This window comes from Asparagus officinalis, chromosome 3 (assembly GCF_001876935.1).
Source record: "Asparagus officinalis chromosome 3, Aspof.V1, whole genome shotgun sequence".
NCBI lineage: Eukaryota > Viridiplantae > Streptophyta > Magnoliopsida > Asparagales > Asparagaceae > Asparagus > Asparagus officinalis.
In genome coordinates this window covers 52,283,419-52,300,156 of record NC_033796.1, presented here as the reverse complement: position 1 = coordinate 52,300,156, position 16,738 = coordinate 52,283,419, and the positions used below count along the sequence as shown (strand labels likewise).

Below are 16,738 nucleotides of genomic sequence, written 5' to 3'. Positions count from 1 at the left end.
TGCGTTATATATAGCATCAATCTTGTTATATTGACCAAAATAACATTAGTCTTGTTATACTACAAATTAAGAAAATTCATAATTTGCTATTCGTTCATCATATATGATACTTGGTATCTTGAAGATACTCTAAAGCATCATAGTGTGCAAACCGTTCACACTTGCAAATATTGTCAAGAATAATTTCTATTTTGCCTTTTTACTTCTTCTTACTTTATAACTCTTTATGATGATAGGATGAGACTAGAGGAAATTGGCTGTTGCACGTTCAAGATAAATTATTAGGATACTGGCCGAAAACATTATTCAAGAGTTTATCTGTGGGTGCTCAAGAAATCTATTGGGGTGGGAATGTTAACTTCCAAAACAATCAGAGAAGTCCACCGATGGGTAGTGGCCATTTTCCTGAGGAAGGTGGGGGGAAAGCAGCAGCAATCCAGGAAATTCAGTTTGTTAATCAACGTGGAGAACCTTATGACTTGACTCCGGATCAAGTGTTTTCTTATGTTGACAACAAACCTTGCATCAAGTTAGGAGAATTATTTCGTACAAATATTGGACATATGTTCTATTTTGGAGGTCCTGGTGGTTGTTAATCTTAGAAGTTGAATTGTAATAAGTTCCTTTGCACCAAAATGTAAGCGTTGGAGAGTCCTCATTACTAAGAAATAAAAATCGAGAGAATCTAATTTTGATCATGAAAATACATTGGAGAGTCCTCACTGCTAAATGAATGTCGCTTTACATTGCAATTTAATTCATGTTGATATTTTGGAGGTCCTGGTGGTTGGTATTTTGGAGGGAGAGTCCAATATTTCGTACAAATATTGGATATATGTTCTATTTTGGAGATCCTGGTGGTTGGTATTTTTGAGTTCCTTTATTCACATACTTGCTGAAACTCTGTCCCGAGCTCTTTTATTCACATACTTGTTGAAACTCCGTCCGGAGCAAGTTGACCATCAAAGCATTAGATATATTCTGTCTGTCGAAACAAAATCAGATCAGCACCAGGGAAAAAAATAAGCAAGACATAAAGGGTGCTTGGGGATCTTATTTTTCAGTCAAATTAGAGCCTTTTCGTATCTATCTGTTTGGAAAAATACCAAATAAATTAGCTTATAAACTCCACTTTAAAAAGCTAGGATACTTCCAACTTCTGAAAAACGAGCTTATAAGGTCATCGAAGTAAGCTAGGTTTGCCCAAGCAAATTAAATTATACCCAAAGGATTTTTATACAAGTTTTATGATATAATCCAAAAGATACCAAAAGCTAACATAGATTAATAGCTTCTAAAAATAAGCCCCTCCAAACACCCTCATAGCCGTTTTCCTTTTGCATTAAAGCAAATGATGTCCGCAAAATAAATAGGGAAGACAAAAAAGAAAAGAAAAGCTTTGTAGAATCCACTGCTTCCTTAACTTAGTTCAAATATTGGACAAAATATCATATTTGGTATCAGTATAGGAGAATATTCTACAATACTATATTTGGGATGTATACTTTGATGATGATGATGATGATACATCGAAATGACAACTTTTAAATCACATTAAATTTTTTGAGTACTTGAGATTCTATAATATTAATAGCAAATGGATAATAATTCTTAATTAGTAATATTTTAATTACGAGATGAAGTCTCATTTGTAAGTCTTGCCACAAAACAATAAGTTTTTGGTATAATATACTGTTTATTAACAAATTTTAGGCAATAGTGCAAGAAAATCATGATATATCGGGCAACATTTCATCCAAAAATGTCGCAACATTGGTTTTAACTTTTATTTATTTTACATGTTAGATTTGAATTTATGGCAAAATTGAGGCGTAAATCTAAACATGTACTCAATTAAAATGCCAAAAAATAAAAAGGAAATTTAGGACCCAATCAGGCCCAAATTCTTCTGTAAAAGGTTTACAACTCTTTTAGTTTCTGACTCTCTTCTTTAAGTTGGATTGTGTTGTAGCACCACCTAATTGTGCCTTCCCTTCCTTGGTTGCTTGCAGCTGACAAATTACTCTCTGTCTAAATCCCTCACAATTTTTAAAATCTCTCTCCTCATTTTCATCATGGATCATGAATGCTAGGCGAAACTTTGGTTCCAAAAAGTGGTGAAAAGGATTAAGATTTAAATACAAAATCTATTTAGTCCGACCATTATATTCGAAAATGTCAGTTACTTCTTTAATAATTTTAAGGTTTAACATGAAAATTTGTTATTGTTTCTCTACAACTCTATCATCTCATGCTTCAAGTATGAACACGCACGCACGCACGCATGCTCGCACACACATTATATGATATGACACTCTGATATTTACTAAATGTCCCCGATATATTCTCAACATGTGCCATCCGATATGGAAATTGATGTGTCCCTAAAATCAGACATTGATAACACTAGAACACTAAATCTCGGACACTAGTTTGACTTGTGATATCGCATTAACCTATAATTTAACACACATATATGAGGTGTAAAACAATGACATTCTTAAATAAATATATATTCAACTTATATATGTATTGGATTTGTTGTTTACAAACGAAAAACCTAAGATAGTAATGGTCTACCATCGATGAGCTTCTTTTGTCAAAGAAGAGGGAAACCATTTCATTCTGTAGATAATTCGTAAGTGCTAGATATGTATGAACAGTCCAACCAAATTGGACACACCGATTTTGGGTTAGGGAAGAGTGTCCGACTACCTGCTATAGCGATATTCAACAAAAGATGTTGCCACATATTTGAACGTCATTCAGATTTTTCAGATAATTAAACACAACAAACACACAGATGATAATATATTTTGAGAAAATAGTACATCAATAGAAGGTGGCATATATGCTAATAAATTGATCGTCACACAAACCATCTAGTGCACCAGCGATGAAAATGACAACGTAAAATTGAGAATCCAGGATGACATGATTGATGATTTTCCCTCCAACTTAAGCTACATTGCTCCGACTCCTCTTTAACCTGCATAAGGGTGGTTCTTTATCAAATGCTAAACGTCACTACCACATAATTGATCTATTGCAACGGTTAAGGCGCAACGGTTTTAACTGTTGCGTTAGATATTATCGTAACGGTTTTCAGAATGTAATACAACATTTAATATAAAATGTTACCATAGGTTTAATAATTGTTCCTGGGCTTAATAATCGTTAGTGGCTTTGAGCTTTAGTAAAGCCCATGCTTTGACCGCACCGCTTAAACCCCACCGCTTAAAGGAAATCTCTCTCTCTCAAATCCCTAAAATCGCCGCCGCCATGGCCAAAAAATTCCGTCGCTGAATTTGTCTCTCTCTCTCAAAAATTCAGCCATGGCCTAAAATCGGCGATCTCATCACTGAATTCGTCGCTGTGTTCATCGTGGATCTCATCTCCTATCTCCTCTCTGATATCATCTTCGAGCCCAGTCCTCGCCAGAAATCGAGCCCAGTCCTCGCCGGAGATTTCTAGGGTTTCAGCTGGTACTCGGTCAGATTTCTCTTCCACTCCGAACTCTTAGATTCAACCTTCTCGTTTCCCTTTTTGCATCTTATTTATCTGTAAATTTTTGACGATTGAACATATTTTTATTTGAATTTTCATGTTGTGTATACTTTAGATTCAGCTCCGTGCTATTTAATTCTGTAAATGTGACTGTAGACATAGAGGGGGCGACTACCATTGCCAATACCGATCGATCTTTCGTATGTGTGACTCTTGATTGGTGGCCTGCAGAAAAGTGCAACTATGGGATGTGCCCTTGGCATCAATCCTTTGTTTTGAACTTGGTAATGCTTTGAAGCTTTGATATGCAATTTATCTGATCTCGTTTTTTATTGTTTTTTTTTTCTATTTTATATATTGTCAGTGTACTATGAATGCATATTAGAAGAGTATAATGATTTTACCAGGTTAAGAAAGATTTGGTGAGAGTCTGGAAGAACCATAAGATAAATGCAACTATTTCATATCTTAGTTTTAATTTGTTTGAATTTTAAAGTAATATGACCCTTTTAACTTAAAAGGATGTATATGTTTGGTGAAGTTTCTGTGATATCTGATACACCAATTAGAATTTTAAATGAACTTAGTAGTTTTCTGGGTACCCTTGGAAGAAATCCAAGACGAACACCACTAGATAAGAATTGGCACGAAATTGGGAAAGAAGACAAAGATAGTTTATGGGACTATGTGAAGGTATGATATAGCACAAAAAAAATCATTTTGTGTAATGACAAGGTAGATTTTAACTTGTATATTGTTATGTCATTGTAGGAGAAGTATTCAATTGCCGATTCTGGACGAAAATGGACCTTGCAAATAATTAATAGTGCATGGAGGCGGTGGAAGTGCTTGCTGAAACGTCAATGCTTTACTGGTTTAAAAAATGATGGAGAAAGATGGAAAAAGCGCCCCAAGAATGTTCCCAAGGATCAATTTAGAGCTTTACTAAAGATTTGGCATTCTCAAAATGGAAGGGTAAGAATTTAATTTTCTATTAATACCATTGTTTTTGTTTCTTTATTTCCTTGCTCTTTTGCCTTCTGAAACAAACAGACACAAACGCGTACACATTTTGCTTTGTACACAAACATGTATACAAACGCAATTAAAGCCACATGACTAGATCTGGACAGGTTTGAGTTAAATAGGATAACGACTTCTTAATGTCTGAGTTTAATCAAATGAGCAAGTCTGATCCTTCTGTTTTATTCACTTAAATTATTATATATGTATGCCATGGTCCTCTTTAAGGTGATAACTAATCTTTTAACGATATTCATGTTGGCTTTGAGATAGGATCGGCTCAAGTACAACCTGTAAGCTTTTGTACAAACCTGAAAACAAAGCTTCTTTCACTGATTTTGGAGAAAACCGAACACCAAAGAACACACAGGACTTTGCTGCAGGGATTTTTTTAGTCTCTGCTCCTGCACTTGCTATTGGCCGAACCTGGGACTGTCCTTTGGGACCGAACAACAGCAGCAAAACACAGAGAGTAGAAGAGAACAGAGGGATTTTATTTTCGGTGGAGAAGTTCTGATATTTTCTCTTATTAAACTCATCAACATGGTTTACATATATATAGGATTAAGATTACAACTCTAATCTTATCCAATAACTAGAAAAAACTATCTACTAACTAGTATTCTACTCTAACTAGAATTCTATCTACTAACTTGAACTCAACTACCAATCCGGACTGATTAACAACTCACATTCTCCCCCTTAATCTGGACGAGATTCCAAGTCCCTTACTCCTAGAAGCTCCCGCATCTCGATGAACTTCACCCTTGCTAGTGCCTTCGTGAGAATATCCGCTCGCTGCTCGCTCGTGCTCACGAACTCCACTTTAATCTGTCCTCGCTCAACACACTCACGAATGAAGTGAAAACGTGTGTCGATATGCTTGCTTCTTCCATGGAAAACTGGATTCTTCATCAAGGCAATCGCTGACTTGTTGTCGACGAAGAGTGTGACCGGCTTGGGCTCACTCCCAATCACCTCGCTGATTAAACTCCTCAACCACAAGCCTTGGCACGCTGCTGCAGTTGTCGCCATAAATTCTGCCTCGCAGGATGATAATGCCACCGTCTTCTGCTTCTGTGATGTCCAAGTGACCAAACTGTCACCTAGATAAAATGCCATGCCACCTGTGCTGCGCCTATCATCAACATCTCCCGCAAGATCACTGTCAGTGAATCCCACCAACTCTTCATTGCCTTGGCCTCGTTTGTACACCAATCCGTAGGACATAGTACCCTTCACGTACCTCAAAATATGCTTGACAACCTGTCTATGCAAAACTGTAGGGTGCTCCATGTACCTACTCACAATCCCCACGGCATATGTGATATCGGGTTGGGTGTGAGTTAGATACCTTAAGCATCCGATAATGCGTCTATACTCCGTCACGTCCACTGGTGTTCCTTCAGAATCCTTTCCAAGCTTTAGCTTTGTTTCCATAGGATATTGAGTCGGGTTGCAATCCATCATGCCGAACTGACCCAAAACTTTCTTCGCATAGGCCGCCTGCCTTAGTGCAATACAATCATCTCGCTGATCCACCTCGATACCAAGATAATAGGAAAGCAATCCAAGGTCACTCATCTCGAACTCCTTCATCATTTGTTGCTTGAAAAACTTTATCTCACCCGCCCTCGAGCCCGTAACGATCAAGTCATCTACGTACACGCCAACAATGAGTGTATCCCCTCTGTTACTCATGGTGTATACCGCCTGCTCCTGAGTACATCTTGCAAATCCGATGCCCTTCATGCACTTGTCGAGGCGCGTGTTCCATGCCCGAGGTGCTTGGCGTAGACCGTAGAGTGCCTTTGAAAGCTTGTAGACCTTGTGCTCTTGATTCTTCACAACGAACCCTTCAGGTTGAACCACATAAACTTCTTCCTGGAGATCACCATTTAGGAATGTCGACTTCACATCCAAATGGTGCACCTCCCACCCGTTCTGTGCTGATATAGCGAGGATTATTCTGATGGTATCGAGTCTCGCCACAGGTGCAAACACCTCATCGAAGTCCACGCCTTGCTGCTGGACGTATCCTTTTGCTACAAGTCTTGCTTTGTGCTTGAGAATATTGCCTTCATTGTCTTTCTTCAGTTTGTATACCCATTTGAGACCGATGGGTTTGGAACCCCGTGGTAACTCCGTGAGTATCCAAGTCTTGTTCTTCTCGATGGCCTCCATTTCCTTCTCCATTGCTGTCCGCCATTCTTGATTTGATGCGGCCTCGAGATAGTTCGCAGGTTCTTCAGAAATCAGGAACAATTCCTCTGCAGGAAGATCGATCACCTCCGTCTCCGCATAGATGTCCGCAAGGGATCGATAGCGTACAGGAGTCATCACTGCAGCTTCAGGAGGTCCGGACAGCTCTAACATCGCTGGATCTGCTGCCACAGCAGCTGTTCCTGGACCTGCAACAGTCTGTTGACTGGTTCGGGCACCTGTTTGCTGCCGCCCTCGGTGTGCTGGCTGTCCAGACTCATCTCCGGTCAGCGCCGCTACAATTTGAGTTCCTGCAGCAGGTGGTCCAGCAGCAGTTCCAGCAGATGTTCCAGCAGCAGCAGCGCCCAGCTGTATTGTGTTGGTTCGGCCAGCATGAATTCCTGCAGGGATAGTTCGGCCAGCAGGGGGTTCGGCTACAGTCTGTCCAGTTTGGACTGCAGGAAACGCGCCGGTTGCTGTGCCGGTTGTTGTTGATTCCTCTTCCGCTGCGAACTCCACGCAGCTAGGTGGTTCTACGTCTCCGTCGGCGCTCCATTCCCATCCTTTTCCTTCCTCGAACGCGACGTCTCTGCTGACATGAATTCTGCCGTGTTGAGGGTTGTAAAGACGATGCGCTTTGCTTCCTTCTTCTACCCCAATATACACCATTGGCGTGCTCCGGTCGTCGAGTTTCTTATGAGAAGGACCTGCAATCTTCACATGCGCCATACATCCAAAAACTCTCAAGTGTTCTAGGTGGGGTTTCTTACCAAACCAAGCTTCGTAGGGTGTGTGATCGTACAACGCCTTGGTTGGTAGTCGGTTGAGGATGTACACCGCGTGCCTAACCGCTTCGCCCCACATGGTTCCAGGCATATGCATGCTCTTAAGTAGGCTCCTCGCCATGTCCATCACCGTGCGATTACGCCTCTCCACTACACCGTTTTGCTGCGGGGTGTACGGTGCAGTGAGATGACGCTTGATGCCGTAGTCTTCACAAAACTTGGTGAACTCCTTTGACAAGAACTCGCCACCACGATCCGTCCTCAATGTCTTCACCTTGTGGTCACATGCGTTCTCAACCTCTGTTTTGAACTTCTTGAAGGTTTCACAAGCTTGACTCTTGGCCTTCAACATGTATACCCACATCCATCGACTGAAATCATAAACGATAAGAAGGAAGTGGTTGTTCCCAGCAAGCGTAGATGGGGTGATAGGACCACATAGATCAGCATGTAGTAACTCCATCGGCTTCTGAGCTCTGAAATTTGCTTGTGAAGGGAACGACAGCCTTGCTTGCTTGGCGACGAGGCATCCTTCGCATAGTTGATTCGGGTGCAAGATCTTCGGCAACCCGGAAGCCATCCTCTTATCAGTCATCATCTTGAGGGCGAAGAAATTGACATGCCCAAGACGAGCATGCCATAACCAAGCTGGATCGTTAATGTTCGCCATCAAACACGCCGGCTTGCAAGTCTTTAACTCTATCCTGTACAATCGGTTAGTTGAACGTGTCACCCTCATCAAGAGAGCACCGTTCCTATCAAACACCCTCAGGAACTCGTCAGCAATAACAACTTTACTCCCATCTTCAGTCATCTGACCAAGGCTAATAATGTTAGATTTCAAACTTGGAATATAATATACCTCAGGTAGTAGCCTTTGATCGCTGTTGTTGCACTAAAAGAGGATAGAGCCTTTCCCCTTGATCTCTACCGCGAATCCATCACCAAACTTGACGGTTCCCTTGATGTTCTCGTCGAGCTCCTTGAACTTGTCTCGGTGGCCGGTCATGTGATTGCTAGCTCCGTTGTCAAGATACCAAGTGTTGTTGTCAACATGTGCCTCCCCCGCTGTAAGTAAATCCGGCATCACCTTCTCCTCATTAAGCAAAATAACACTTGACGATTCCTCTAACATAGCCATCATCAAGGTTGGCTCCTCGTCATATGCACGGGTGAGATGAGCCTCCTGTTCATGGTTGCGGCGTTGCTTGTGACACTCCGACTGAAAGTGCCCGTATACTCCGCAATTGAAGCATTTAATGTTGGACTTGTCTCGACCACCGCTTGTGCTACTCTCCCCCTCCTGGCGAGCTGCACCTCCATGGCCGAAACCACCTCCTGGACGTCCTCCTCTGCCGCCGAAGCCGCCTCGGCCTGCCTGGCCGCCGTGCTCTCCTCCGCGGCCTGTCTGGGCAGCGTGGTGCTGCTGCCCGTTGCCGTGGTACTGCTGTCCGCCTCGGCCTCTTTGGCCACGCCCTCGTCCGCGACCAGCTCCTCGACCGCGACCTCGTCCGCTACCATCATTGGTTGAAGGTGTTGAGAGGAAGCCTCCGCCGTTCTTCTTGCTCCTTGCTTGCCACTCCGCATGCGTCAACAATAGATGATCGTCGACGTTGTTTCGAAACACACGTGCCCTCTCCTCGTGGGCTTTGAGCCGCCCGATCGCCTCCTCGAGTGTCATGTCGTCGATGTCCCCGAACTGTTCAATCGTGGAGACGATAGTAAGGAATCTCTCTGGCACCGCCCGAAGAAGCTTTCTGACGACGTAGTTCTCCTCCATCTCGCCGCCTAAAGCCCGGATCTTGTTGACGACTCCTGTCAACTTCGTCGAAAAATCGTCGACGTTATCATTCTCCTTCATCTGGAGAAGTTTGAACTCGGACTTCAAGGTCTGCACCTTCGCGTTCCTCACACGATCCGCTCCTAGGTGCATAGTTTTCAACGTCTCCCATGCCTCTTTTGTCGTTTGCTTCTCTGCGATCACCATCAAAGTCTCTTCAGGAATCCCCTGGTAGATGGCCGCCAACGCCATCTGATCCTTCCTGTGTTCCACGGACGCGCCTGCCGCGGGCTCAATGGCATCCCACACGTCTTGAGCCTTCATGTAGACTTTCATCTTGATTGCCCACGAAGCATAGTTATCCCTCGATAGCGTCGGGTATTGAAGAGTGAGCGAACCCACCTTGGTCGTCATCTTCTCCGAACTCGTCATCTCTTCAGATCTTGGTTGGTACTTAGGCATACACCGCTCTGATACCACTTGTTGGCTTTGTAATAGGATCGGCCTGCAGTATCAAACCTGTAAATAGAGATAGGCTGATTTCTGGGAAAACTGACAGCAGCAAAGAACGAAGGACAGGGGACAATCTCCTGGGCGTTTTCTTCTTTCTGGCTCTGTTTTGGTGGATTAACAGAGGCCGGAATAATGACCTCCTGTTTTGCTGACGAACACAAAAATAGATGGAGCAGGAACTTTTTGAAGTTTCATTAACGTTCTCAAAATTACAAAGACTTGTTTACATATTTATAACCAATAACTAGGAAACCTATCCTAACTAGTATTCTACTATAATTAGAACTCTATCTAATAACATGGATTCAAAACTAACAATTCTATTCTAACTAGGACTGATTAACAACTCACAATCAAAGCTAGGTCACCAAATAGCCAGACATGCCTTTCTTTTCTTTTCTTTTTGGTTATATAGGGGATAAACTATGCATATAGGTGCACAAAATGATATATTATAATATATTGCTGAATCACTAGTATTCAATGTTAGGTCTCATGTTTATGAGCCTACATCTCTAATCTTGTTTTGATGATTTACAAACAATACCTAATATTGTTTGTCTAGTGTTTGTATTTACCTATTAGGTATTCTAGAAAAATAACACCGTTAGAGGTTGGTTGGATTGAGCTTAATGATAATATTCAAAGGAGGTTGGCGGAATCGGAATGAAGCCAATACAATTTAAGTCAAAGATTCAAGATCAAGTTTCATCCGCAAACCAAGACAAGCTTATTGAATACCTATAACTTGGTATTTAGTTTAGGTGTTTATACTTGTGTGTTTGTCGTTTGCTTCTCTGCGATCACCATCAAAGTCTCTTCAGGAATCCCCTGGTAGATGGCCGCCAACGCCATCTGATCCTTCCTGTGTTCCACGGACGCGCCTGCCGCGGGCTCAATGGCATCCCACACGTCTTGAGCCTTCATGTAGACTTTCATCTTGATTGCCCACGAAGCATAGTTATCCCTCGATAGCGTCGGGTATTGAAGAGTGAGCGAACCCACCTTGGTCGTCATCTTCTCCGAACTCGTCATCTCTTCAGATCTTGGTTGATACTTAGGCATACACCGGCTCTGATACCACTTGTTGGCTTTGAGATAGGATCGGCTCAAGTACAACCTGTAAGCTTTTGTACAAACCTGAAAACAAAGCTTCTTTCACTGATTTTGGAGAAAACCGAACACCAAAGAACACACAGGACTTTGCTGCAGGGATTTTTTTAGTCTCTGCTCCTGCACTTGCTATTGGCCGAACCTGGGACTGTCCTTTGGGACCGAACAACAGCAGCAAAACAGAGAGAGTAGAAGAGAACAGAGGGATTTTATTTTCGGTGGAGAAGTTCTGATATTTTCTCTTATTAAACTCATCAATATGGTTTACATATATATAGGATTAAGATTACAACTCTAATCTTATCCAATAACTAGAAAAAACTATCTACTAACTAGTATTCTACTCTAACTAGAATTCTATCTACTAACTTGAACTCAACTACCAATCCGGACTGATTAACAACTCACAATTCATTCCACAAAATTCTTGGAAACTCTGATCAAATTCAGTTCCCTCACTGACTGTCAGATCATAAGGTACATCATGGATCAGACTTAAATTATCATAACTCATTTATTAATAACTTGTGGAAGATACAGGGAAGAGATGGATTGATCCAGAATTTATCAAGAGCGTCTGAAAAGTTTGTATTCCAGCATTGACCTACAACAATGTTCTTCCTTTCTTTCCTTTGTTTTTTTCTTTCTTTCTTTCAAGGTGCAGACTTTTAACTTTTTGCATTCCCTAAAATTCAGCTTTCAATAGAGAAAAAAAATTATTTATCGATCATAAAGAAACGTATGCGTATTCATGATGCCTAAATTTTGGATAAATAACACTAGATAATTATAATAAAAGTCTTAGTTTACAGCTCATGAATACAGAATAACAGAATCTTAGAATAACAGAATCTTTCGTTGCAGTAAGATCAAACAAATCTAATTGTTCTAATCCACACGTTACACAGACACAGCAAGTGGGAATATTTTCAGAAACAATATTCATGCTCACCCTGCCAAGTTACAAACATTGTAAGAGGCAAGGGATAGAAATAGTAACAGCCAACATCACTTTCCTAGCCTCAGATGCTAGGAAAACAAGTGGGTAGTTTTAACTAATTCTACCATAACGTATCAAAGTCATCTACTTCTTGTGATTAGACGCTCGCAAGAGTTTTGTGTCAGGAATCTTGAATCTTTGATCTAGCCAAGCTTAATTGAATTCAACTTCTAAGTTCACATCACAACACTATAATGAAGTTTATTAGGACTTTCACAAAAAAAATGTAAATCATTTTTATTAGATAAGTTATCTCAAACTTTGAATTAGCTGAAATTCTTCTAACAGTGTTAATGACCGTTGAAAGTCTAAAGTTTCTCATTGTCAGAGTGAGTTCTGTTGTCTCTAATTTTATTTTGTTTTTTGCTTATTTCAGGAGGACTTATGTCAAGGAATTTGTTATTTTGCCAGTTTTCAATATTTGATTCCAATGAAAGATAGAATAAAAACTTTTTCCAGCATCAACATCACAGTGAATGAGAGTAAGTGTAGAGAGTGAGATGTGAAACCAAAGCATAGCCACATGACTGATGAATATCTGTAAAGAGGAAGTGGCACAAAGAGGACCGTCCACACAATATTTCTAGCTTATATCACTCACTCACTCACTCTGTCTCTTTGTTACCTTGGGCTGTTGTTTCAGATTGTTTGTTGCAGAATTTTCAGTCTTTATTTCTAATATATCCTATTTTTCTTTACATCATTAGCACTACGAGGTTGGCTTTAGCTTATTTTGATTAAAGAATACTTATTAGAAGTTCTTTGATTATGTAGAAAGCAAGTGAAAAGAATAAGGAAAGTCGAAACAGTCAAACGCTCTTGCACACAGCGGGTTCAAAAAGTTTTGCAAGAATTCGTAGAGATATGGTAATCATGTTGTTTATATATGATTTACAGTGTAATTATGCATTAATAATAGCTAAATGATTTAGACATGCAATGAATGGCTAAATGATTGATGTGTTGTTTTGTTGTAGGAAAAGGAATTGAACCGGCCTCCAACAGATGCAGAAGTGTTTATAGAGACTCGTAAAAAGAAGAAAAAAGCGCAACCAGAAAAAACACTTGACATGATTGGTACATTGGAACAACTAACTCAGGAGCTAACTCAGGAACAAACTTAAGGAGAAAATGTAGATGCATGGCATCTTGTCAATAAAAAAGAACATCCTGGACGTGTGCGTCTCCGGGGACGGGCGATCACTCAAAGCATGCTACAAAGCAATAAGGAGAAAGCCATTGATCCATGTGATCAAGTCCCTGAGTCAATTGTTCAAGCAATAACAAAGAAGGTGGTGGCCACTCAACAAGAGGAGATGAAGAGACAACAAGAACCTCAAGCTACAAGTATGATTCAAACATTTGCAGATATGTTGAGTGAAGTAACTGAACGTCCAGTTAGTCCAAGCTTTGTTGACAGGTTTAAAGCGCGTACTAAACTTCCTGAAGAGACTGCTAGTGTTCTAGATCATGAAGAGGCAAGTACCTTTTACACTTCGACATTTCTTAGCCTTCTTAGCTCTTGAACTGGTTTCTGTAGTTTTTTCTTGACTCGTTTTAGTTACTTCTTCTTTTTCCTCGTTGCTTTCTTCTCGCTCTATGATAATACAAAGGGTCTATCCACAATTAACCCCAAAATATTCATTCCACTATTGTCAAAAAAATCCACTATCTGCATATTCCTCTTCATGTTAGCCATGGTTACATGTTCACGCAAAAATATTGTAGCGACATATAATCAGTTATGGAAATTGATGATTCTGCATTTACATGAACTATATTATCACTTGTTTGAAAATAGCAAAGACATGCCGGTTTAAAGATTGATAGAGAAATAAAATGCCAAGGTTTGATAAAAAGGTTGTTGACATTTGCCAATTCGTGATGGTCATTCAGTAATATAAGTGGGAAAACATCAGTAGATGATTGGTTGGTATTTTACATGGGAGGCAGGTAGTCTGGAAGTCTTTGGAGCTGTCCAAACCATGAAATACTAACATCTTCTCTTTTATTGTTCCCTAGAGATGTAGTATTAAAGTTTCAATATTGAGGTCTCTTTGGTTACCAGGTGTGCTTGACAGAGCCAGGTCAGCAATGGAGTGCTAGATAAGACAACTAAATCATAAGATCAAATACTATTGGTTGCTTAATTTTGAATTCAGTTTGTTATTTCTTGCAAGTTTCCAAATTAGACGGAGGCTATGTTAACGCGTTTGAATAATATGAGATTGGTCAAATCTGTTTGAAGTATTATTAATTAGTTTTGATGGATTCAGGGTCTTAGATATTTTATGAAATGTGGAATGTTCAATTGTAATTTCCATCATTTTGTTGGATTTAATTTCTACAGGTTCTGAATACACCATCTATTAGAAAGAAATGTTGTGAATGTAGAATATAGGAAAAGGGTATGCAACTGGGGAAATCCATAACAGAAATCCTAATGGAATGTTGTGCAACTCTTCAGTACTTGTAATTTGTAGGGTTCAAGTTCAAATTACATAAATCTTAGTTCTTATGTTGAAGATTACCAACTAATAAGAACTAACGAATGTTTGTGTTCAGCCCTAATGGATGTTGAAGAGTACTAACTGATAGTACTATGAAATTTTATGCTGAATTTTCTTTTTTATGCTGTAAAAAATAGCCTTCTTAATGAACTTTTTGCTATAAATGTTTGTAACACATCATCACTTTCTTTGTCCTGTGATTCGGTATATACATGTAAATGTTTCTCTGCTTCTATCATTGGTTTATCTCTAGCTATTATATGTTCGTAACTATTATATGCATCTGACTTGAAGTTTCTATCATTATAGGCAGGCCAAGAATCCTTCAGATCCATTACAAGATCCTATTACAGAGGAGCTGCAGGCGCACTATTAGTCTATGATATCACCAGGTATTTATTTTTCAGAAATGTTCTCATGTCGTGCACTTCCTCTTCTCTATAGTACTTATTTATACTTACTTTTGTGTCCAATGTCAGGAGGGAGACTTTTAATCATCTGGCAGGCCAACATATCACCTTCCAATTTCAGAAGTTTCATGTTTTGTAATCAAATGTTGATGTACATTGTTTGAATGTTAGTTCGGTACGATATTTTCTGAGTTGAAATGTTGGTAGTGTGGATTTAATACTTTGTAGTTTTTATACTATACTGATGTATGTTGGCACTTATCATTATGGTTGATTATGCTCAACATAATCACTTTTATATTGTGTATTAAAATTTGACTTGACCATGTTCTTAAAAAGATTATCCAGGTAATTGAATACTATAATTATTTTGACGTAGGAAACCAAGAACAGCTTCGATTGAGCAGTTGCAATAGCTCGATCAAAACCGTTGCGATACCTCGATCCAAACCGCTGCGATAGCTCGATCCAAACTGTTGCGTTAGGTCTTTTAAAACTGTTGCAATAGCTCCAACTGTCGCCGTAGTTTTATCAAAACCATACTTATAGCCTACTAAAACCGTTGCGTTAGGTCTTTTAAAACTGTTGCAATAGCTCCAACTGTTGCCGTAGCTCTATCAAAACCATAGCTTTACCCTACTAAAACCTTTGCGTTTGGTCTTTTAAAACCGTTGTAATATCTAAAAAAACCGCTGCAGTAGCTTGAAAACCGTCGCAATAGCTCAATCAAAACCACTGCAATAGCTTAAAAACTGTCGCAATAGCTCAATCAAAACCGTTGCAATGGCTTTAAAACCGCTTACATTTTAAAACCGTTGCGTTAGATGCAGGGGCAACGGTTCAAAAAACCATCGCAATAGAGTTCAAAACCGTTACGGTAGAGGTAGGGCAACGGCAGTATATGAGACGGTTTGAGAACCGTCGCACTTGCTCAAGGGCGACAGTTCCATGGCTAACGCAACGGTTTTGAACCGTTGCGTTAGAGAAAATATGTGGTAGTGCGTACAGTAAGAAAATATAAATTAAGTTAACTCTTGCTCTCTGGGAGATTGCAGTTTATAAAATCAGAGTTATATAGTATGCATGCAGCTGCTCATCGAGCAATATTTTCTTCTTATTCTTCTTCTTCTTAAGAAAAAAGAAGGAACAATTGAACGGATATGTCATGATTTTCCCTGGACTCATGCTTATTGGAGTCAGTCTAAAGCAAAAGTAGCCTGGTTTTTGGTTTGCAAACTAGAAAAACCTGGTGGTCTTGGTATTGGAAACATGACATACAAGGAAACAGAATATGCATATCATGATTATTAATCAAAATTAATTAAAAATTAGAGGAATACTAGAAACGTTTTTCAAATTTATTCAATAACCTGTCTAAGATCAATCCGAAATAGCTTCCTCAAGAGAAAAAACTTCCAATTGAAATCCACTTATTATCGAAGAGGAGCAATACTGAGAAATAGATGTTGGATTTAATCTAATAAATCTATTTGTGGGCACATATGATTAATTAATGTGTATTGCTATCTTTCAGGATAACCCACTAAAGTGATCAATTAATTTGGGTTAATAGATATTTAAATAAACCATGGGGTTATATGTGCAGATACCAGGTTGTAATTATGATTTGTTGAGGGGCCTGTAGGTGTAAATTTTGATCTCCCGAAAACAGGGAGCTTCGTTTGTATTAATAAGAAGGCTTATTACAAACTAATAAATCAAATGTTTACAACAGAAGTGGAGGGAAGGCCCTCCTTGTTTAACGTGGGTTCCTCGGTGGCGATAGGACGCCTCGCTCGGTGCTCGTGCCGAGTCTGCTTCCCTTGGACGATCCGATCGAAGTTGCTGCCGGAGCTTCAGTACATAGTAGAAACTCGGTTCGATGGAGTTTGGGT

The 16,738-nt window shown here is 39.9% G+C and overlaps 2 protein-coding genes across 2 annotated transcripts; one reads left to right on the top strand and one right to left on the bottom strand.

Annotated features, from left to right (window-relative positions):
• Positions 3,232-15,143, top strand: LOC109834120 (ras-like GTP-binding protein YPT1). The gene is made up of 5 exons (XM_020402037.1): positions 3,232-3,492; positions 12,698-12,790; positions 12,901-13,401; positions 14,743-14,825; positions 14,913-15,143. Exons 3-5 carry the CDS (start codon positions 13,135-13,137, stop codon positions 14,980-14,982), a joined length of 420 nt encoding a protein of 139 aa, XP_020257626.1. The 5' UTR covers positions 3,232-3,492; positions 12,698-12,790; positions 12,901-13,134; the 3' UTR covers positions 14,983-15,143.
• On the bottom strand, positions 8,413-9,729 carry LOC109835117 (keratin, type I cytoskeletal 9-like). Its single transcript, XM_020403112.1, has one exon. It carries the CDS (start codon positions 9,727-9,729, stop codon positions 8,413-8,415), a length of 1,317 nt encoding a protein of 438 aa, XP_020258701.1.